The 23,719-nt window shown below is 46.4% G+C and overlaps 1 protein-coding gene across 4 annotated transcripts in view; it reads right to left on the minus strand.

Moving 5' to 3' along the window:
• Positions 1-599: 599 nt before the first annotated feature.
• LIPA (lipase A, lysosomal acid type) overlaps positions 600-23,719 on the minus strand; it is a 53,528-nt gene continuing 30,408 nt past the window's right edge. For 3 of the 4 annotated variants that reach the window (XM_075534495.1, XM_075534494.1, XM_075534493.1), the window contains exons 3-10: positions 22,951-23,068; positions 14,978-15,176; positions 13,380-13,489; positions 11,452-11,588; positions 7,989-8,135; positions 6,983-7,054; positions 2,786-2,857; positions 600-2,023 (exon numbers count right to left, since the gene is read on the minus strand). In XM_075534495.1, the coding sequence (XP_075390610.1) occupies positions 1,790-2,023; positions 2,786-2,857; positions 6,983-7,054; positions 7,989-8,135; positions 11,452-11,588; positions 13,380-13,489; positions 14,978-15,176; positions 22,951-23,068 (1,089 nt within the window). In that variant the 3' untranslated portion in view covers positions 600-1,789. Of the gene's footprint in view, positions 2,024-2,785; positions 2,858-4,177; positions 4,411-6,982; positions 7,055-7,988; positions 8,136-11,451; positions 11,589-13,379; positions 13,490-14,977; positions 15,177-22,950; positions 23,069-23,719 lie in introns of those variants that run through there. The other variant, XM_075534496.1, reaches the window with a different exon arrangement.

Genomic DNA, 23,719 nt, shown 5'->3' on the forward strand with positions numbered 1-23,719 from the left:
GTGGATCCTCGTATTTTCACAATGAGAAAGCAGGGGTGGATCCTTGGTTCTGTCCGAACGTATCAGCTATATGAAGATGGGGTGACCACAGGCTAGTCTCCACTCACAGTCTAACTCATAGAGTCCTTGCAGGAGAGCTTTCAAAGACAGTGTTTCCAAACCATCTCTTACGCCTTCATAGTCTAGACCAGTGGTTCTCAACCTTCCTCATGCCACGACCCTTTAATACAGTTCCTCATGTTGTGGTGACCCCCAAACCATAAAATTATTTTCATTGATACTTCTTAACTATAATTTTGCTACTGTTATGAATTGGGTGACCCCTGTGAAAGAGTCGTTCCACCCCCCCCCCAGGGGTCACGACCCACGGGTTGAGAACCGCTGGTCTAGACAGTACTCTCCTCTCCTGATAGGAAAGGAACAAATGCTCGTGGGTAGCATTTAGTGAAGTTTCCAAGGAGTATGGAGGAGAGAGATTAGGGGGAAGTGAGGATAGGGGTGGGCGGGGAGAAGCATTTAAGTCCTGCCGAAATGAGAAAGGGAAGAGTTGAAATAAACGTTATTAAATAATGAAGAATACACACAAACCTACAGGCCTCTGGAGGCTTACTGAATTTTTATTGAAAAGTTAAATGTGATTCTTTCAGTGTTGCAAAGCCATGCTAGGCTGTCTGCACACGTGAGCCAATATGTGGTATTGTGATTGCAATTCAGGTAATCATACGTCCCCATATTGTATTAAAACGAAGGAGTGGTCATTCTGTCCATCTGACAAGTATCAAAAGGAAACAATGGTTTGAGAAGAGCCTATGAACATGGGACTTGATAGAAGGAGGCGAGTCAGGAGCACTAGGAAATAACGACGTACGGACAGTTACAAAAACCCTACAAATCCCTGAGTTTTCATCGAAAACATGCACACTCCTATATGTCTTTCTGTGCGGAATTGGCTGAGGACATTCTCCCGGGGGCAGGCTCGGAGCGTGGACTTCGTAAAGGGCCATCATGGAGACAGGTCTGCTAGGTAAGAGAGCACATTCCGTTCAGGAGAGAGAGTGGTATACTTGCGCCCCAGGACTTCTCTAACAAGTGCAAGGGGGGTTTGCCAGAGTTCAGAGGTCAGGAATAAAGACAGTTAACAGTCTCCATTCTACTGAAAACACAGCCGTGTTTGTGTTGTTTTGAGCCAGGGCCATTTGTTCTTGAAGTCTCCAGCAAGTAATTTTGAAATCTCCAACTACTTTGCTTGGACTGAACACTTTACTCAATTAGCCTTGGCTAATAACAGCAAGATTGCAACCAGGTGTGGTAAGCAACATTAGGGAGCCTGTATAACTGGCATAATGGGCCAATGTCCAAGATTTTTTCCCAAGATTTAAGCAACACCTGGCTGATCGGTTACTATTTTGCCATTGGTCATCATTACATTACATAAATTTAAGAAAAACTAACATGGTTTTTAAAAATCCTGACTAGAGAGAATTTGGCATCTTCAAAACTATCATTTCCACAGATTAAAAAAAAACTTGGAAAAGCCTAGGAAAGAGCATGAAAACTTTCAGGGAATTAGTAACAGCACCCTCGAGAGGATTCTAATTCACCACGGGGCAGGGGAAAGCTGCTCCACTGGGTTCGAAGGTTGTCAGTCCGAACAGACACAACCTGATACATCCTCTGCAGAGGGGCTTCAACCTTTTAGATAGAAGCCGGGTGCTTCACTGCTAAGCCAGGAATTACGTAAGCACATCTCCACACACCCCGATCAATAACCCCAAGACCCTACGATTCCTCACTGATACTTCCTCATGTGATCTACAATTTCGTTGTACATCCGCCAGGGGGCATCCAAGCCCCAGACAAAGTCAAGGTGATTCCACTCAGGCAGCTGCTTGTGGTACACCATGTTAGGGATCTGGGTCAGTAAGATGCTGACGTCTTTGGGGTCTGCGAGCCAGTCGTGGCCTCCAGTCCAGAGGGCGGTCGGCACAGGCATGTCTTTTGCATGGTAGGCGGGAGGGTGACTCTGCAATAACAATCCACAGAAGGAGTTTGGGTTGTTCTCGGTCACAAGAAACACGCTCAACCGAAACACTGTTGAACACATCATGCACGAGTCAAAGGAATTAGATTCTAAAAAAGCAACGGTCGATTTAGTCTTCAGGTCAATTTTAGTCTTCAGGTTTCCAGCCCTAGGCCAACAGCAGTAGCAAACACCTAAGCCCCACAATGAAGGAGCAGTACGATATGAACTGCTAGTGAGATGCTATGTAACAGTCACATGTGATGGGCACTGTCACCCGTGTGGGCTTTCCTGGGAGGGAGGCGTTGCTCTATCTAGCTCACAGATGGGAGAACCAAGTGACCAGAGGGTGTCTTTCTCCAGTCTTCCTCGTGGATGTAACGTGAGCTCGGACACTAAGGTACGCCTCCGTTTGCTCATCTTTAAATCAGAAGTCATACATCTGTCCCACAGGAACGCTGTGAGAATTCAAATAAGCCAAGGAGAAACCTGGGCCAAGTGCCTCACCCTGAGCGCTCCCAGTTAATAAGAGCAACGCATGACAGTGACCGCTCTTGCTTGGGGAAGGTGAGAGGACGAGGAGGGAGGAGCCAGCCCACACCACCAACCATGACACCTGCGTTGTTCTGGGACTGCTTCAGGGAAAGCTCACTCTACCCACCCAACTGCCCCAAAGCCTCCCACGGCCAGGCCAGAATCCCAATAGGCTGGGCTGGCTTCCTTGGTGGGTTTTCAGGAGCTTCATTTTTATTCTAAAGACGTTACCTGGTTGTAATGAAAACGGTTCTTATCGCTGCTTCCCCAGTCAAAGGCTTGGAATTGTAAGGATCTACCAGCCTGAGAAGAAGAAGAAGCAGACGGTTTGGCAGGGAGAGGTTATCTGACACAGAAGTCTGAGGTAGTGTCCTAGGTTTCTGGAGTTGGCCCTGGTCTCCGAGGCTAATCTCCTCGAAGTCACCACACAGCTACTTCCTTCCCACACTAATTAAAAGTGAAAAGCATTGTTTTGCTCTTTCACCAGACAATTCAACTTTTGTTTTTATTAAAGATCATTTTCTTGGGGGCTCTTACAGCTCTTATAACAAGCATATTTGTACATACGTTGCCATCATTCATTTCTAGACATTTACTTCCTATTGAGCCCTTGGTATCAGCTTCTCCCTCACCCCTCATGACCCCTTGATAAATGATTAATATTTTCATATCTTACACCAACCGCTGTCTCCCTCCCCCACCATGGTTTCTGTGGCTCATCCCCCTGGAGAAGGGCGGAGGAGAGGTTGTCTGTCCATCAACCCGAGGCTCAGCTCCTCCACTTCTCATTGTATAAGACAGCAGCTACCCTCTCATGCAAAAAGCAGCTATACACACATGCTTTGAATAGTACAGCATAACAGTTGTGAGCCCTGGGTGAACTTCATGCTCATTGTTTCCATGAAAACGTGACTCAAACTTTCCCAGAGAGCAAGACGTGTGTGTGTTGTGTGAGTGTGTGTGTGTTGTGTGTGGTGTGTGTGTTGTGTGAGTGTGTGTTGTGTGTGTGTGCTGTGTGAGTGTGTGTGTTGTGTGTGTGTTGTGTGAGTGTGTGTGTTGTGGTGTGTGTGTGTTGTGGTGTGTGTGTGCTGTGTGTGTGTGTTGTGTGTGTTGTGTGAGTGTGTATTGTGTGTGAGTCTGTGAGTGTGTGGTGTGTGTGTGTGTTTGTGTTGTGTGGGTGTGTGCTGTGTGGGTGTGTGTGTTGTGTGGGTGTGTGTTGTGTGTGTGAGTCTGTGAGTGTGTGTGTTGTGTGAGTGTGTTGTGTGAGTGTGTGTGTTGTGTGTGTGTGTTGTGTGAGTGTGTGTGTGTTGTGTGAGTGTGTGTGTAGTACATTTACTCCACTTGTCCTGCTCTGAAGGGCTTTGCTTCACAGTGTCAGCTGTGCTGACTGCCAAGGAGCAGGGTGACTTCCCAGCCAGCACAGAAAAAGCTTAGGTGCCTGGCCTAAAGAATGCCAAATACTATATTATTTATTAACCTTTAAAATTACTTTATTGGCTTAACACTTTTTATAAAAGCTCCACTACTACTGTAATCATGAAACATCTGCTGTTCACCAATATGTCAACCTAGCTGACAAGACTAAAGCAATAAATAGGATTTTATGTGACATTTAAATACATACATGTTTAAGGGTATCATGCATAAATAATTCTAAAGTCCCCAATTTACAAAATTAGAAATAATATAAATCTCTACTTCCCCCAGAGTTACATCTACACTGGGCAGGCCAGACTGGGAACTGAGTTTTAGGTTTTGAGTACATGCTGGTGCTGATGAAAAAGAACCACGCTGGACCTTCTTCGAGCTGCTTTTGGTGTGAGTGAAGTTTCAGGTTTTATTAGTTGCATAACATCCTGTTAATATAATTACGACCCAGTGAGCTGAGACATCATAGATGACTGTGCAGGAGAAATGTTCAGCATCTGGTTTTTGCTGTTGTAAATGACAGGTACTAACTATGTCGGCTTATTTAATACGCAAGAAAAAATACCCATATTCTGAGCACCTGCTAGCCTAGGGCATCTGTCCCTTAGTTCTAGTCGTCGGTGGAAAGAACCAATGCACGCTGGGTGGCTGCTGTCCACAACCCTAACTCTATCATGTGCCCACATACCTCTTTCAACATTTCTGCAAAGCACCCGGAGGGGGTACTGGGTGGAAAGAAGAAACCTGCCTGGATCTCAAACCGAACTGCTAAAACTTGAATTTCTTGCTCAGGGTCACATGAGGAATTCAAAATCTATCCATTCATCTATCTATGTGAAAAGGCATCTCAGAAGGGGCCATGCTGTTGATTTTGATTTCGTAAGCCTATTAGACGAAGTAGACTGTCCCATAGGGTTTCCAAGGGAGAGGAGCCCTGGTGGTGAAGTAGTTAAGCATTCGCCTGCTAACCAAAAGGTCGCTGGTGCGAATCCACCAGCCAATCTATGAGACACAGAGGAGTCAGGCTGATTCCATGAGATGACAACTTTGTGAACTGTGGGCAGTTCTGTCCTGTCCTATAGAGTCACTATGAGTTAAAATGGACTGGATGGCGAGAGGTTTTAATCTTTTATAAAGCCAACCACCTTGTCTTTCCCTAGGTGCTTCCTTCTGATCAGTACTGCTTAAAGGCACTTTAGGATTAGTCTCTGGTCTAGAGACCGTGACAAAGTTTGGGCTGGGAGGGAAGGGTGTCTGAACATGTTCAGGTTATGTTAGCTAAGTCTCCAGGAGGAAGAGCCAAGAGAGCTTATGACATCTCTTTGTGAGGCTACAGTGTCACCGGTAAAGGAGTGAAAGGGCAAGGCTGCTCTTGGCAGTACAACTGGGCTTCGGAAAGGTTCATGCAGGACTGGGAGAGAGAGCTGGGTTCCCGCTTGAACCTGCAGCTTTCAACCCTGGCCAGCTACAGCAAGAGCAGAGGCTGGACTGCTGCGGACTCGACAGTGGAGGTAGCACTAATGTGTCATTTAAATAGAGCCCGAGTTGCAACACTGTGAGTGAGAATCGGCGCGACCTCGGTGGGTTGGGTTGGATTTGGCGTGAGATCTCTGAGAAAGAACGCCGGTGGCCTAAGTTGGCTATGCAATGGGCTGCTAACCACAAGGCCGGTCAGTTCTTCAAACCCACCAGCCGCTCCTCAGAATTTATAGCCTCTGAAACCCAAAGTTCCACTCTGTCCTATAGGGTCACTATGTGTCAGAATCAATTTGATGGCAGTGGGTTTCTTTGCTAGTAAGTTTAAAGCCTCTGAGAGTCACCTGCTGAGGCAGGTGTTGGATGAGGTGTGAGCTGGCACTAAGGGGATGAGCAGCTCAGGATCTGCCACCTTAATTGAAACATGCTTATTACATAAGTAGGGGGAAATGCTCAAAAAGCCGAGTAAAACAGAGCATGTGGCCCATGCGTGCACTGCTCCACTGGAAAAAACAAATAAACAAACCAAAACCTACATGTGATCAAGCAGTCCAGGAGAGGTAGTCGATGAATATGGCCCTTCTGGCCACAGTGCCTTGTAAATTCTGGCCTCTATACCGTATGGCTGTAATGCCATTTGGGAGGGGGTTCACTGCTCTGCTAATGGACAGGTTTTTGGTGAGATTAAGTCTGCACCTTTTCAGAGTGTGTGTTCCTTCAGGGTATGGTCTGCTTACAGACAAAACCACGCCGCCATCAAAGCCATTCCTCCGTGTCTAAGAGTCATCTCAGAAAGACACAGAGCAATCCCAGGGCCACCAGCAGAAGTGCCCTAGTGGAGTTCTGTGTGAAGTGGCAGAGCGAGGCCCGACTTGCTACAGTATGGAGACCATGTGACAGAGCAAAGGAGCCAAAGCTGCTCTCAATCTTGATGACTGAAACAATGTGAAAATAAAATAAATCTGGGGGTTAAGGAATAATAGAAGGAACAGAGGGGAGAAGGGAGGGAGGGCAAACAGAAGGAAGGAATACGTGAACCAAGTATGGCTCGAAGAGGGAAATGCAGGGAAGAAAAGCCCCTCGCTATAAGTGTTTCGTCCGTGCCAGCAGCTGGTTAGACCAGGGTACAGTGTGTCCTGCGGGGGAAAACAGAGGAGCACCAGCAGGACGACAGGAGCCTGGAGCACGGGGAGAAAAACCAGCTTGGATGGGTAAGCAGACTGCCTTTATATTTAGAGAGGATTTACAGAGAGGAGACTTGATGGCGTAGCAGTTACACACTGGGTTGCTAACCACAAGGTTAGTGGTTCAAAACTACCAGCCGCTCCTCGAGAGAAACTCAAGGCTTTCTACTGGCCCCAAAGAGTGAATGCTCTGAAAACCCACGGGGCAGGTGCCACTGTCTGACCTACAGGGTGGCTTCAATGGCAGTGAGTGAGCGCTGAGAGAAGCATCGTGGAATGGAGCGCAGACCTTCCCAGCACCACTGCACACAAGGCCCGACTGAGCTCCGGGAGGGCCTACCTGGATCCAGTGTAGCATGTTCTGCACAGAGGTTCCAGCAGGACAGTGTGCCGAGTACACATCGACTCTAGACTGTAAAAATACATCGGTTAAAATGGGAATGAAAGCAGTGTTAAGACAGCATTCCTCACAAACACAATGTTCCCTTCGAAGCATCAAAAACTACAGTCAGCATCTCCTGACAGGCGATGGGGCAGAGACCATCTGAAGGACCACAGAGCAGCCTGGCCTCAGAGTCCATATTTAACCAAACACTCTCCCTGCAAGGGTAGGAGTTGCTTTTTTTTTTTTTTTTTAAACAAAGCCATTAAGTCATAATCTCCCAAGATTAGGGCCCTGGGAATTTTTATTGTTAGTTTAGACCTGACACGCAGAGCGCAGGTTGTTGTGTACCTTCTTCATGCTTCTCTGGAGTGCCAAAAAAACACCTAACAATGCCACCTTACTCTTATCATCTGGGGGAAAAGGAAAATTCCTATCATTTTTAAACATTTCACTGGAGTCCTCACTCCAGAATTTTTAAATCTGGGCTCGGAGTGCAGCATCAACAACTGCCAGCACACCTAGATGCACCAGCATGTTGCTGGGCTTACATTTCGAAAAATAAATACATTCAAAATAGAGATGCATGCAGACACAGACTTCTCGATACACAAGGGGCCTTCAAAGAGCTCATGAGAACATGAACGTAAAAAATCATGGGATTTTCCCAAAACCTTTTTAAAGCCTGTGTGTGTGTGTGTGCATTGCAAATTAAAAACAAAATACTTTTTTAAAATAAGCAAATCACTGAAATATAAACACCGTGAATCCCATTGTGGCCCGGGTGGGATGCTGAGCACCCCCCCCACCGGAAAGAGCAGCATATGGTGTTTGTTCTAAGCATTTGCCAGGGCTGGTGACCCTTAAGGGACCCCTCCGAGTTGAGGTTGTGGCTGCCCACCTCGTCCACAAATAAAACAAAACCACTGGAGGTTTGCCGGAATTCTTACCTAAACATACCTACCATATTTAAATTTCTCTCGTTGAAGCCACATAAAAGAAAGATGAGATTCCCACACAACTCCTTCAGGACGACGTGGGTGCAGATGTGGCTGCCCAGCCACTTCAAAACCTCATTCTCAGGGAGAAACTCTTTGGCTCCAAAGATCTTCTACAAAAGAAGCCCAAGAAGGATACTACCTCAGTTTCTCTTTCTGGTACAAGGGATCGCAGGAGCCACCTGGGAGGGCAGTCTCTGCACAGACAAACCCATGAGCGAGAGGGGAAACTAAGACTCACACCAGGACACTGAGGTGGCGCATTCACGACAGCGAAATCAGATTCCTTCCCCCACGTGGGAGAGGTGTATGCTTCACTCTCAAAATGAAGACTAACCAAGCAATTGTATTGTAGACTTCTACAGCAGGGCAGGACCTAGGTGAGCTGACATCCCGAAAGATTTCTTGACTTGACTGGGAGTTGCTTCTTGGAGAGCGGAGAGGGTGGGGTTCATTCACCATGCCTACCAAAAACATCCATCTAATCCAAGTCTCTGTCTTATCTACATGAGGGTGGAGTTGGCAAGCTAGAGACTGGGGTCCAAACATGGGCCAGCCTGTCCGTGTTTAGAAACACAGATGTATTCGCACTCGCTCATCCTTGTTTCTTACACATTATCGTTCCCTGGGTTTGTGACACAAAGGTAAGGTTGAGCAGTTGTTAACAGACACCCTGTGGCCCTCAGAGGCGGTCGCATTCGCTCACTGGCACTTGTTAACTTGCTAATGTCTGCCAACTTGGGGTCTGCAGCGTTCCTGACATAGGGCCCCTCGGCTTGTGCTCAAGTGTTTCCCAGGCAATTCCTGAGCCCCAGAGGGTTTCTTTCCACGCGTGTGGAAAAATACCTTCCTCACACTGAGCCTTCATGTGGGCCCATCAAACGCCCGCTGCTGCTCATGGCGAGCCTCTAGAGCAGGGTTTCCCAACGTGGGTGGTGCCATCTCCTGGGGGAGTTGGGGATGGTTCAGGAGGACTTGCAAAAGCAGATAAGCTGCACTTTATCCTAGATTGTGGGCTACAGTACCAATGCTCTTCGTTGCCTGGGGCGCTGAGTCATTTGTTTTGTTTTGTTTTGTTTTGTTTCTGATTAAGGGGTGGTTGGCCAAAAGATCTGGGGAATCTAGGCTCTAAGAGGATGAATCAGGATGAAACCTTCACATGCCTAAAAAGGCAGACCTGTCAGTGCAAATGACTAAAAGGCACTGTGGGACTTTCAAGCTGCCTTAGTGTTTGTGCCTGGGGACTCCTGAGAACCATGGAGAACTAGTAAGCTTATCTGACAGGTGCAGCTGCATTTCACTAGGGCTTGTCGCTGACCCTTAGGATGGTAAGGTGCCGTTTCCTCTTGCTTTTTCCCTAAAATCATAAGTCATCAAAATGGTCACGATATGGGCTGTATGCCACACTTACCCAGGCAACTATGACCCACCCACAGACGGCCTGGCAACAGCGACGGGCAGCCTGTCAAATCACTTCCCACAAAACAATCCATTAAGATCACACACACCCAGCGAGCCTCCCTCTGTCTGGCCTCTTCTCCAGACTCATCAGATGAGAAAAACAAATACTGCAGGCGGAGACGGTTACACGACGTGGACAGACATCGTTTTCACAGGCCACCCTTGGGGTCTACTGTATTTGAGGCTCTTCACCAACACCAAGTTGATAGGCCAGTGCCCCAGTGAGATCAATATCATGTTAAACCAAGGGGACAGTCGGCTCTGCCCGCTAGCTCTGCTATGCAAATACTAATGTGGCCCTGCCCTGAGGTCGCACGAAGCCGGGCCATGGAGCACAGATAAGAAATATATAGAGGCCTGCTGACACCAGCTTCGGGGTCTCCACAAATTCACACTGTGTGTGAAAATGTTCGACCTGACACGCAGCTTTCTTGGCAGTACACGTACTTGCCAGAACAATGAGGTTGATGGCAGGTGAGATTTGCGCACGCACCTTGTCTGTCACCCGTGCAGGTGGCCATCAAGACAGCTCTCAGGGTCAGCAGTCCCAAACACCACTCTTGGCAACAGAATCATGTGCGGTGCTTTGTAAAGACACCGATCCCTGGGTGCTGGTCCATAGTTAACAAAACACTCTCCCTGCAAGGGTAGGAGTTGCTTTTTTTTTTTTTTTTTTAACAAAGCCATTAAGTCACAATTTCCAAAGATTAGGGCCCTGGGAATTTTTATTGTTAGGAAGCTCCTCCAGGGTAGGGAAAAGGGTTGTTCATAAACAGCTGGTGGAGGTTTATGTTAAAATCACGTTAAATGAAAAATGCACATTCCTTGTGACACAGCACTTCTACTTCCTCAAATCCACTCTGGGGAGATGCCCCCGCAAAAAGGTACAAGGAGGACATACTGACAAGGCCACAGCGACAGGCCATCAGCAACAGCCTAAAGGTCGACCACAGGAGGCTGATGGAGCAAGCAGCAGTCCCTGATGGCCCGAAGCCCACTAGGCAGCAGGTAAGAAGAAGGCTGGAGAAGTGTCTATGCCAACACACCAGATCTCCAAAAGGGAACAAGATCATTTGCAGAGCGATATATATATATATATATATATATATATATATATATATATATATTAAGGCACTCTTTACATTAAAAGGGAAAAAATGTATGACTTGATATGTATGATGTGTGTGTATAAAATCATATATAAGGTCTATAGGAAAAATACCCCAAATCGCTTCTTGGCCTTTTGGCTATGATCCAGGGTAGAAAAATACCCCAAAAATGCCTATTGGGGGGAAAGGAGAGCTTGGTAGTTTGAGGGGCACTTTATTTGTAATCTTTGGATTGTTTATAATGGAAACTGACACATCTATAAGTATATGATGATGCATCATTTTCTTCCTTTTCAAGAGAACTAGCCCTGGTGTGTATCATGTTTATCCATTGATAGCAAAGTCTGGATTTCCAGAGAACTGCAGCTATTACAAAAATTATTTCTCCTATTCATTATGCATGAATAAATGTATGATGTATTAAAACATGTACATATATATAACCTTTATGTATGTACTCTTGTGTAGAAATACATAGGAGGGGGCTTCAAAGAGTTCATAGAAAAGGGGAACTGAAAGACAATACAAACTTTCCACAAACTTTTTAAAGCCCCCCCCCCCCGCCCTTTATCACCATGTCTATTTCATGAGTCACTGTAAAAGCTTTCAGGGAGGAAGGGGCCTACACTCTGAGCTCAGAACCGGGCTCTCACATAAGGTGGGTGCTCTGTAGACCTCGCCAATGCCCCACGCTCTGGAAGTAGGAGCAAAGAAGGAAAAGAAACGCTCAGGAGAAAGAGCACCCCACTGTCCCCTGGACAGCCAGCGGCGCAAGGCACAGCCCTCCTTCCACGGGCCGACCTGTCAGATGTGGAAAGGAACTTCGTGGGGACAGGAGTGGAAGCGGGGTTCCAAATACCTCATAGACCTCGTCGGGAATGGGTACCAATTTCATGATAGGACTGGTGGCAAACTTGACTGTAGCCACAGGGGCCAGAGCAAAAAATACTTTAATCCTTTTGGCCAGCTCCGGGATCTGGGAAAATGCTATGAAACCTGTGGAAACAAAGGGAGACAGGAAAGATTCCATCTTCCGAGCCTTCTCTGTTGGAGAAAGCATGTCATCCTTGCTACCCTGTAGGCTGCAGACTCGACTAAGGTCAAGGCAGGTTAAGGTCAGGAGGCAACACACTTACCATGAGACCCTCTGAGTGGCTGTGTATGCAAACACGGAATTGGATTGAACTAGCCAATCAAGAATGTGTCAAGTGCTATTCCAAACCTCAACTAGGGGTTCACTGGAAGACGTCCAGGCTGTGAGCACTAGAAGACCTTCCGGGCTCCCTTTGGCAATCTTCAGTGCCCAGTGGTAAGGGAGGCTGCACTCCCCGGCTCCCTCCCCAGGCCCCCTTCCCTCCTCAAGGTGCGCGTCCATGGGGGTTCAATTTAACTCATCAATGACTCAAAAGGGACCACTAGGATCTCCCAGCTTAAAATATACTTTATTTTCTTTTCCCTTTTTTTGCCTTAATCTCACGTGACTCCCTATTGGAAACTCCTGTTTTCAAAATTATAAGCAATTTTTATTTTCTTTACAGATCAGACATCACTTTCCTTACTGTTATAATCAGCACAAGAATAAAATAGACTAATTTATTTAAGCTATGTAAAAATAAAGCACAACCTGGCGTCCTTGCAGCTGCTTTTGTTCCGCCAGCCCAGCTCCCACACATGCATATGGCCTAACTAGGAGAGAAATGCACTAGCAGAGAAAGTTTCAAGCAATATATCCGCCATGTTTATTCCACTGTTGTGTTTGTGTTTACCCATAAATATCGATGACTGAATGTCCAGAGATAAGTAGCTATTACAAAAATGCTTTTTCCTATTCTGTTCATTATTGCCACCTGGTATCAGAAATACCAGGTGGCAAATTTGTCTTGAAAAACCAAAATTTTTTTTCAAAGTTATGTATTTACATTTTTTTAACAAAACAACCTTATCACCTTCAAATACTCTCCATTACACTTAACACATTAAAGACTGGATATTTTTTTACCAACTTACCAAGTGGCCGGTATTTTTTCTGCTGTTAGAGTTTTGTTTTTTTTCATTAAACCATAAATGGGTTTACATCTCATCAATTTTAATCATATTTATTTATAACTTTGTTTTTTAATATAAAACATTGTCTCACATTATGAAACAATATTTTCCAATGTATGTGGAACATTATTACTTCTATGAACTATAATCTTCATGAAATTATAAACTTCTTGTAAAAATAATCAACATAATCCAGATTACTTTGAAAAAGAGCACAAATAAATACAGTATATCAAACAAAAAATATACTCTTTGTTCCCCAGTGGTCCTTTGTTGATATGTTCCTTTGTTATACAACGTACTTTTGTTACTATACAACTATATTACACAACTACATTGAGAAACAAAGACAGTGTGCACATATTATCCCTGAAACACTGTGCAAAAATTATATCCTAGCCCTTTGGTTTGACAGGAAACAAAATTTCACAACACACACTGTACTCTTAAATCGGCCATCACCAAAAAAAAGGTTGAAATGAAACTGCTTTTCTGAAAAAATTCACTGTGACCAGCGATGCCACTGGGCGCACTAAGTAGGAGCAAGTTGCTCAATGCTCACCTGATGGGAAAAATGCGTACTTTGAAAGCTTCGCCCAGTGTAGTTTTGTTGCCCAATTTTTGTTTTTATTTTTGGACTGGTGTCCCCTGTGTGTGTGTGTATCTTTTTTTCACTTCTTAAAAACAAATGCAAACTCAGAAATAAAGATATTATATCAGCTTCCAATCTTTACTACATACCGATAGTGGTGCCTTGGGAGTGACCCACGTAATACAACTGCTCTTGGCCAGTTTTATTCAGAACGAAATTAATGGACGCTGGTAGGTCATAGAGTGCCATCTCATCAAAACTGTAATCAAACAAGAAATCTTCCATTGGAATGTTACATACAAATAGAACAGAACCAAATAACACATGTGCAGGCAGAGGAGCCATCACAAATTAAACACATGTGGGGGGAACAGCACTTAGGAAACAGGGCACCCCCAAACCCGGGCAGTCTCTAAGTGCGCCCTTCCCAGTCATGCTTCCCCAAGAGAACTAGGACCCTGTGGTGTCGCACCCCGGTTCTTGAACTTTCCTACTCAAGGGACTGCACAGTCAGTATGCACAGGGTACATCCTTCTGCCCCTGGCTTCACCGTGTTGAATCCACCACACCGTATCCATCTCACAGCGGATGGGCATTTGGGCTAATTGCCAGGCTTTTGCTATGATATACAGTGCTGCAATCAATGTTTTCGTTTGTTTGTTTCTAAGTAAAAGAGGTTTATTGAGGAGTAGAGTGATTCATGAATGTGGGCAGCACACAGCAACCAAGCAGTTACAACCAAAACTCAAACCCACCGCCATTGAGTTAATTCTGACTCATAGTGACCTTCGAGGACAGAGAGTGGAACGACTTCCTGTTTCCTTGTGGAAGTAGAAAGCCTCATCTTTCTCCCTGCAGTTACAAAGGGCCCCCACTGAACGCATCCCATTCTTGTTCGAGTCTTCTGACCAAAGCTTATTCCCGTGTTTCCTGTCATTAGTCAAGCACTGGCTTGACAAACGGGAAGTAGGGCTGGAAGAGCCCACGGTTGCTCCCTACTCTAATACTGGGCTCAGAAGCCATGTGTATGTTCAGGAGTGGGGGGAGGCGGGGCGTAGATGAGGTGCTGTGCCAAGCTCTTTCCATGTAACCTCGCCTTTAACAGCCCAATAACCAGGGCCCCTTTTACAAGTAGAAAAAGTGAAGTGCAAAGGGTTCGTGTGACATGCCATGTTCAGTGTCATAGAGCTTTCAGCTGGCAGAAGGGGGTTACGGGACAAAGCTCACCCAGCAGCTAACAAGTGGGCAGTGCCCTGGACAGTGACTTCATGGGGGGTTGCTTGAGGGGACGTGAAGGAAGAGGAGGGGAGCTGATGACAATAAGCTCCACAAGAAAGACGCGAATGTTCTCAAATTGATTGTGGAGAAGACTGTCCTACTCTTATTGCTACAACTGAACTCTTGAATGTATGGAATGTGAAATGCATGCCAATAAAACTGCTTAAAAAATAAATAACAGCACCCATACACAGAGAAGCAGAGGGCCATCAAACAGAACTTACCCAACAGCTCCCAAACCTCCACAAATGCCAAAAACAACTGAAAAAAATTACTCAATTCCCAAGTGAATTTAGTTATTAGTCACTTATCATTTCCACCGCCGCTGTTTATTCAATTTATCTCTAATTGGGATTTAAATGGGGGTTTTAAAGACCTTCAGGAGAGACATGCATTTCTACTGCTGGAACCTGCAGCTGTCTGCATTAAGGAGTTAAAGGCAATAGGACCGCACTGCTGATCAATATACCTGAAGGCCCAGAACTCATCCTGAAAAATTGAGAGTCTCTTGTGCTCCCGTGACCAGGTGTTCCCCCTGCTGTTCCCCATCCAGACATCAAAGCCTGCGTCAGCAAGGATGAACGCCAGGCTGCTGTCCGCCAGGTTTGTGGCCCAGATACTGGAATCTGCCAACAGGCCATGCTGCAGGAACACAACTGGTTTGGGGCCTGTAAAACACATTTGTTTACTCATTAGTAGTGCCACACTCAAAAAGAACATGGTATATGTTACGAAACTGACCATTTGTATCAGATTCCACCACAAATCATGAAACCAGTAAAATACAGGCCAATAAACTCCTACAAGAATTTCTTTACACACTGCAGGACGAGGAACAATGGAACTGGATGATTTTTCTGTTTAGGAACAAGGTACACTGGCTTAAGCATAAAAAAAATTTTAAGATTTTTTTTTTACAGATCAGTAAATAATAACAATTAAGTCTGTGCTTACCTTGCTTAGCGGGCAATCCACCCTTATTTACATGGTGCTGAGATGGTAAGTCATTCATAAAACAGCATTTTAGCACTAACTATGTGCCGAGCACTCTTCTCAGCACTGAGGATACAGCTAAGAATAAAAGGGGATAAGGGGTGGCACGGGGAGTCCACCAGACCTACATGACCATTAGTTTCAGAGTCAGGAAAACCTGGGTGTATAGACCACCGAGGGAGAACATGGTAGGCCCGTGTGTCAACAGGCGGGGAAGGAGCAGGGAGAATTATGACTAACTCAAGTATTATGCCCAAGGTTGAACTAGAACTAGGGCATGGGGGGTTGGGATTGGAACCAGATTTGCTTCATGCCAAGATCCATGCTCTTTACCAATTACCTGCAGGAAAGGGTGAATGCAAGAGAAGTCATTCTGGAACACGATAAAAGTCCCTCAGAGAATAAGCCAAACCCCAAAAACTCCTTTGGCATCGAGTCAGTTCGGACTCACAGCACCCTACAGGACAGAGGAGAACTGCCCACTGTAGGTTTCGGAGGCTGGAAATCTTTGCCGGGGCAGTAAAGCCGCATCTTTCTCCAGCACAGCAGCTGGTGGCTCTGAATCGCTGACCTTGTGGCCCAACCAGTAACCAACTGTGCCATAGGGCTCCTTAAGCCAAAGTAGGAAGTAAGCTATTTGGGAGGGAATTGGAAAGTACTCCTTAGTAGGTGGAGGAGAGACAGGAATGGGATGGGAAGCAGGGGAACCAAACTCAACATCGCCCACGGGGGATGCTCCCAGGACCAGCCTATTCCATGACTCCTTTTCTGAGTCTCGAGCCACCATGACAGACAACGGCTGTCCTCAGTGAGTTAGTTAGCACAGAGTTATCCTGTAAAGGAGTCAGGGATGGCCAGTCACAAGGTCACCCCACATGACAGAAGTCCAAATGTGGGTGGAAGCAAGGTGGCCATCACTCAGAGTCCGAAACCAAATCTGCTGAGTTGAAGGAAGATGACCGAGTGGGTGGGGAAGTTCCTCCAGCTTCCCAGGACCCTAACCTTCTCGGTCAGCACTGTGTGACCTAACAGGCTTCCGCGTGCTCTGGAAAGCAGTGAGAAACAAGCGCGGGTCCAGGGAACACCCACGGAGAAGCACAGTGAGTCACGGTGAGTCAAAGGTCAGGGCAAAGAGTGGCTGTTCGCTTCAGGCTGACCTTGGCTCGCACCACCACACTAGCTATAAAACCTTGCAGGATTTCATCAACCTCTCTAAAGTGCTCTTTCCTAAAGTGCCGATGATGTAACAGAACTGGGCCTGATAGATGGTAAGAGCTCATGAATAAGGCTGTTGTTAGCCGCCAGCGAACTGGTGCTTGCCCCTGCACCAGAGTAAACGGGCACCTGGTCGTGCACCAGCCCCTCGATCACTTGTGGATGACGATCCAGAGGGTCTGTAGTGGCTGCTCTGGAGCAGACCAGCCCTTTCTTCCCAGACGGTCTTAGCGTGGGAGCTCCGCTGAAATCTACTCAGCATTGAAGCAACATGTACCTAAGTCTCCACTAGCACACCGGCGGCTGCGCAAGAGGTTCACTGACTGGAACGTGAAGCCAGGTCTCTCACATGGAAGACAAGAATCCTGCCCTGGGCCACCAGCACCCTGCTGCTCTCTCTCTTCGCAGCCACCTCAGTTTCTCCCTAGCTTGCACTATAGCATCTTAAATTCACAGAACTATAGAGTTGGCAGGATATTGGGGAATTACCTAGCTCTGCTCCCAAACACTAACTTAATAGGCAGAGAGAGAGAGAGAGAGAGAGTGGATCAGAAAAGGGAAGTGTTTGCAGGCCGGCCTACCCCTCACGCCCTATTTATTCCCCAGACATGGCTCTTTCTATTCCATTCTCACTTCAGCACTTCTGGCCTCAGCAATTGAATCCTGCCATAGGCCCCTTGCTCTTTTCCTTAAAGTTTAGTGCGTATCCCCATCTGGGGGTGGGGGTGGGGGTGGGGGGGTGGATGCTGAGGAAGGCACCATGAACAAGTCCAGCCTGATGCTCAAACAGAACAACCGTCTCTGCTTGTAATGGGTTTCCTGAGCCTTATTCCATCTAATTTTTACCACCACCTGCCAAGTAGAAGGTCTTCTTCCCATTTAATAGATGAAAAACAGTAAACCCCTGGAGACAGTCAGTAGATCTTCTAGGTATAGGCAGAACTGAAACTGGCCCTCCCCGCATGCTCACACTTAACCATGGGGCCAAACTGCATCTTCCCCTCCACTGCAGGCCTTCAAGTTCCCTGTATAGATGACTCAGCCCAGAGTAGAGAATCCTTAACCCAATGTGGCCCTAAGCAAGGAACACCATGAAGAGCCAGCACTTTGCTGAGCCCAGGCGGAGCTGACTGCAGGGCTGGGGTGCATTCTCAGATTAGTTCAAACATCAAGCTGGAGAGACTGAAATGAGTCTGAAAACGCTTCCTCCCTGGCACAGCTTGTGGACTGGTGGGGAAGAGAGAGGGTACCCACACAATTGGGTACACAATAAGCCATTGTTTATTCTCTTAAATACTAGGCAGTAGCCTCCACAAGAACTATGAGACCAGGTCACCGGCAGGCTGAACTAGTGTTAAGTGGCTGGAGCAATGTCCCCTGAGGAAGTGGCATTTAAGGATGGAGGAGGTGTAAGAGCGGTTAATAAGCAGGAGGAAGAGAAGTGGCGGCCCAGGGGGGGTATGTGCAGGGGAAGCGTCTCCTCCTTCCCACGTTAGCTCTGCTCCAGCCCCAAACCGAAAAGAGAAGATGAGGCAATATACTGCTGACGCTGACTCACGCTGCACACGTAGGCCAAGGGTCTGACTGAAATCCTCCGCAGACCCACCATCGGAGAGCCAACAGAGCCTGGTGTGAGAGAATTGGTTAATGAGCCTGCGCCTGCCCAGCCAGCCACAAGACAAGGAATTACATCCCGGGTAACCATGATCAATGTGTGTGCGGCTTGTGTGAGTGCTGTATTCACTCCAGGGGTGAGCTATTGAGATAAATGGCATGTAGAGAGGGACAAATAACTCAGGAATCCGCCCAAATCCTCAGGCAGCCAAAGTTTTAAAAGAGCAAGAAAGGTCATGATCTTCCTTCCAAAGGTTTCATGCCCACGACATCATTTGACTTTTCAATTATTGCCCCTGCGAAATCCTTTGTGCTCAGTCTATAGCTCAAACTTGTATTTCTGAACGCTGAAAGCAGCTACGCCTTGGGGGCCCCTTCTCGAAAGCCATCAGACGGCCCTTCTCTTTTGGAGCTTGAGGTGAAGACTGGATACTTTCTAGTTGGGCAAGGCGTAGGCCCGCCCCCAGTGTTGCTATTGTTTCATATATCCTAAGCAAGTAAAGCCAAAACTGAGGGGCATTTCCTTGTTTTCATCACATCAACAAGACAGCCTGATGGGGTCAACTTGCTCAGTTGTTCTTTAAAGGTGTAACTCGGGTTCAACTTGGGTCTAGAGTCAAGCTGGCCAGGCCACTATTCTTTGACCTGAAGCCAAACTTTTCCCTCTTGGAGCCTGGCTGTCTCACTCAGTAAAATGAGGGGGTTGGTCCAGTGCATCTGTTCTCAGTCACTGGGTTCATTCCTGCATTCATACGCTTTCCACAAAATTGATGTGCACGCATGTGTCTATTTTATTTTGCTGGGGAGAAGGCAAGGTGTTCACCACTCAGCTTTGAATTCGCATCCCCTGCAGAATATGATACACATAAATGAGTATTCCCTTCATGCACCTTGCAAACAGCAGAGATGTATGACATTTGTGTGTGTGTGTTAAAGGCACTGACTTCAGAAATTCAGGTAGACCGGTTGTTCCTATTCCTGAATTGAAATCCTCTCTCTCTTTAAATATACAGGCCCCTCAAAAATGGAAGTGGATCAGACCTCTCTCCATTATGGGTTTGTTCCAGGAGCTGGGTCAATAGTAACAAAGAACCTAAGCAAGGGGAGTGGCCGGGGAGACACAGGAAGAGACGGACTACAGTCACCTGGTCTGGGCATGCTGGTGAGGGTAGAGGGGTAAGAAGGACTCCACAGTCCCCAGTCTGGGTCACTGGGGGAAGATGGCACTATTTATAAGGAAGGGAAGGCCAGGAAAGGAAGCGGGTGGTGTGAGAGGTTGGCTTCCACATTGGGATATTGGGTTATGAATTCTTTTTATTTGCCATGAGCCAAGGTAATACCACATAACAGAGATCCACAGTTTCAAGCCCTGCCTCGGGCTATGGAAGCACAAGTCCTCAGACAAGCATCCAGGCAGTTCTTCCTGCCCCCCCGCCCCCACCAAAAAAAAAAACAACAAAACTTCTCTGCCGTCAAATCTATAGTGGCCCTATAGGACAGGGTAAGGCTGCCCCTGTGGGTTTCTGAGACCGTTAACTCTTTACAGCAGTAGAACTTCTTCAGGTGGCTGAGTCATTCATCATATGTTGCCTTTACGCCTCTGCTTGCCTTCTGAGTGTAGCTCATGGCAGGTGGTAGGTTATACCTCACTGATCCGCTCCAGGAAGGCCCTTTCAGAAGGGAGGAAGAAGACGGGGGACCTCGTGCTCTGACCGGATCCAGCTGAACGTACTTTCAGTCTGTCTTCTCCATTCTAGAGGCCAGCAAGCACTTCCCTTCACACCGCCCCCAGCAAAAACAAAAAGAAGGTAATTCATAGTGCCAGAGAGTGATGGCGGCTCCAGAGGAGCTGTGAGATCATCCTGGTCAGCAGGCTGCTTCTACAAATAAAGGCTCTAAAGCCCACAGCAACGATAAGGGCAGGCCTGGGTGCAAATGAACAGCTTTCATCCCAAGCACCTCAGAGCAAGTCACAAGTCATATCTGCTGTCTTCATGGTCTAGGGCAATGAGTCGCCGTAGGAGACCACTGCTCACAGGGCCTCGGAGAGCCGTTCGCTTTAAGTGCTTTGTGGAGACAAGTAACGGAACGAAAAAAATACACATCATCTCAGCATACCTTCAATGGGGTCCCAGGCATCTCCCAACAATGACTCACACTGCTACTTACATTAGTCAGGCAACCACTTTTCAGAGAAATAATACATCGTCTTCTCTATATGAAAGGTGAAATGGCCATATAAAAGCTACTCTTATTTTTTTAAATGTTTTTGTTTCATTAAAATGTTGTGCTGTTTCACACCGGAGGAAAACTAAAGGTCCTCACTGTAAGTTTACACTATCAAAATCACAAATCTTTTCTTTCTGGAAATGCACCTTGTAAATAAACTTGGGCAGATGTAAGACTGTACTTGTGAGAAGAGGTCCGTTAATAGAACGCCATGACCCGGCTCCCTCGTAGAAAGCCATGAGTCCACAGAAACAAATTAGGAAGCATTCCGTATGGCAGCATCTCTGAGACACTCAGGGAAGGGAGCCAAGGGAGGAATACGCAAGGCACAATACAGGCCACACTTTGTATAAAAGGGGGGCGGGGACAGGAACCTACGTTTGTATTTGTGTGCCTGGTGACACAGACGGCCACTAACCAGAAGGTTGGTGGTTCGGATCCAACAGCAGTGCTGCTGAAGAAAGGATGAAGAGTCATAAGATTTGGGGAGGATTCGTGAGAAGTAGAGGTGACTGAGAAAGAAGTGAGGAGGAAGTGTTTCATTGTGCGCTCTTTTGATTCACTTTTATGTTTGAACAATGCAAGTGCTCCAGCTACTTAGAAAACTAAGCATCTCACCAAAGAAGACTCTTCCTTATTATCATGGGAAAAGCAGAGGCTTGGGCCTAACGGCAAAGGATGTGATGCTTGAATCTCTAAGCAAAATGTGAAACTAGCTAACCTTGATCCTTGGTTCTTTAAAGAAGTATATTTATATGCCCTGCTTACATGCAAAAATTTTAATACTTTGGTCTAATTATAAATCCAAATTCTTTTACTTTCCACTTGTCCCACTATCATGCAGGTTTCAGTAATTCCTCTCAGTGACACTGCCCTTAATCAAGCCTCGTCAGGCATCCTATGCCCTCCTCACTATCTATTTTAGATCACTTGTTGTTCCCTTGTCCCTGGGTTTGTTGGCACCCCCTTCCTTTCCCCACCTCCTCCTCTCCTGTGTCCCCCCCAGAACCACTGGTCCCATTGTTTTCTCCTCCGGATTGTTTATCCTGCCTAATAATGGACACAAAAACAAAACAAAGCAAATCGTGAAAACAAAAACCAAATCAGCAACAATAACAGCTAAAAAAAAAAAACCCAACAGCAAAAAAATAAAAGCCTTTTATAAATAGTTCCAGGTCTGTCCGTTGACCTTCATGAATGTTTTCCAGTTGAGTCTGATAGGGTGCCATGCCCAGGCCCCAAAGGAAATAGAGGAAAGAACTAGGAGGCAAAAGACATTTACAGAGGTCTAAATACAGGTATGCAAATTACTTTTATATACAACTACAGGGAAATAAATCTAAGGCAGCAGACAGACATTGGACCTCCATTCAAGTACTCCCTCAATGCAAGAACACTTTGTTCTAATAACCCAGCACTCTGTGATGCTCACTTTCCTGACACAATTGCTGAAGACAAAATGGGTGGATAAGCAAACGTACTGAAGAAAGCTGGTGATGCCTAGCGTCTGGGGTCTTGAAGATAAACAAGCAGCCATCTAGCTGAGAAGCAACAAAGCCCTCATGGAAGAAGCACACCAGTCTGTGTGATCGTGAGGTGTCGATGGGATCATGTATAAGACATCAAAGACTCAAAACCAAAAATCATATCATTGTGAATGAGGGGGAGGGCGGAATAGAGACCCAAAGCTCATCTGTAGACAATTGGACACCCCCTTAAGGACATAAGAGACGAGCCAGCCAACTGCCGTATAGCACTGACGAAACACACAACTTTCCTCTAGTTTTCAAATGCTTCCTCTCTGCCAACTATCATGACCCCAATTCTACCTTACAAATCCGCCTAGATCAGAGTATGTACACTGGTACGGACAAGAGCTCACAAAACAGGGAATTCGGGACAGATAAACCCCTCAGGACCAATAATGAGAGTAATGATACCAGGAGAGGAAGGGGAAGAGGTGGGGGGAGAAAGGGGTAACCAACCACAATAATCAACATATAACACACACACACATACCCTGGAGGACAGACAACAGAAAAGTGGGTAAGACACTGGTCAGTGTAAGACATGAAAAAATAATAATAATTTATAAATTATCAAGGGATCATGGGGGGAGGGAGATGATACCAAAGCTCAAGTACAAACAAAATGTTTTGAAAATGATGATGGCAGCATATGTACAAATGTGCTTGACACAATGGATGGATGTATGGATTGTGATAAGAGCTGTAAAAGCTCCCAATAAAAGTATTGTTTTTTTAAAAATCCATTTCAATGTTTTCAAGTAAATTGTGAACCTAGTGACTGTCATAATGGTGGGCTGAATTCCCGCAAGGTGGTTACTTGTCAGTCCGAGCTTTCCTATCTCCCCACAGAAAATGCCCATACCTTTGTCAGAATGACTCCGCCTGCCATGAGGGATCCGGTGAAGGCAAAGAATGTATCCATCTGCAGTCTCCACAAAGTGCTCCTCGCTGGGGAAGCCCCAGTACGAGATCAGTTCGGTCTGTGGTAATGAAGACGGGGGAAATCACTGCAGGAAAACCTGCCACCCTCGCCCATGTCACAGGCAAAGGAGAAGACTCAAATGCCAATGACATTCTCCACGCATTAAGACCTCAGTGTGGAACTGAAAGCTTCGCCTGTGGAGCCTAGCAGTCAGCACCCATCACAAGAGAAGTAGATCCTCCACTTGTTTCACCCAGATATCTCCTCACAGGCATGTTCTCGTCCAAATTTACCATAGATGTACACCGCTTTTGTTCCACCTTGTCTCACCAAACCCAGTATATATTCATTTATTTCTCTTCTAATGCTGTAACTGTGTCCTGTCCCTTCTTTAATTTTAAGAGGTCCCTCGGTGGTATAACCAGCTATCAGCCAAAAGACTGCCAGTTCAAATCCACCCAGCAGTACTGCAGAAGAAAAACGCACTCCCATTGAGCAGATGCCGACTCATAGTGACCCTGTAGGGCAGGATAGAATTGCCTCTGTGGATTTCTGAGACTGTAACTCTCCCGGAGTAGAAAGCCTCCTCTTTCTCCCAAGGAACAGCTGGTGGTTTCAAACTGCCAACCTTTGGTTAGCAGCCCAGCATATGACCCATTATGCCACCAGAGCTCCTCTGTGGAAGAAAGGCCTGGTGATTGGCTTCCAC

The sequence above is a fragment of the Tenrec ecaudatus genome, chromosome 16 (assembly GCF_050624435.1).
Source record: "Tenrec ecaudatus isolate mTenEca1 chromosome 16, mTenEca1.hap1, whole genome shotgun sequence".
Classification (NCBI taxonomy): Eukaryota; Metazoa; Chordata; class Mammalia; order Afrosoricida; family Tenrecidae; genus Tenrec; species Tenrec ecaudatus.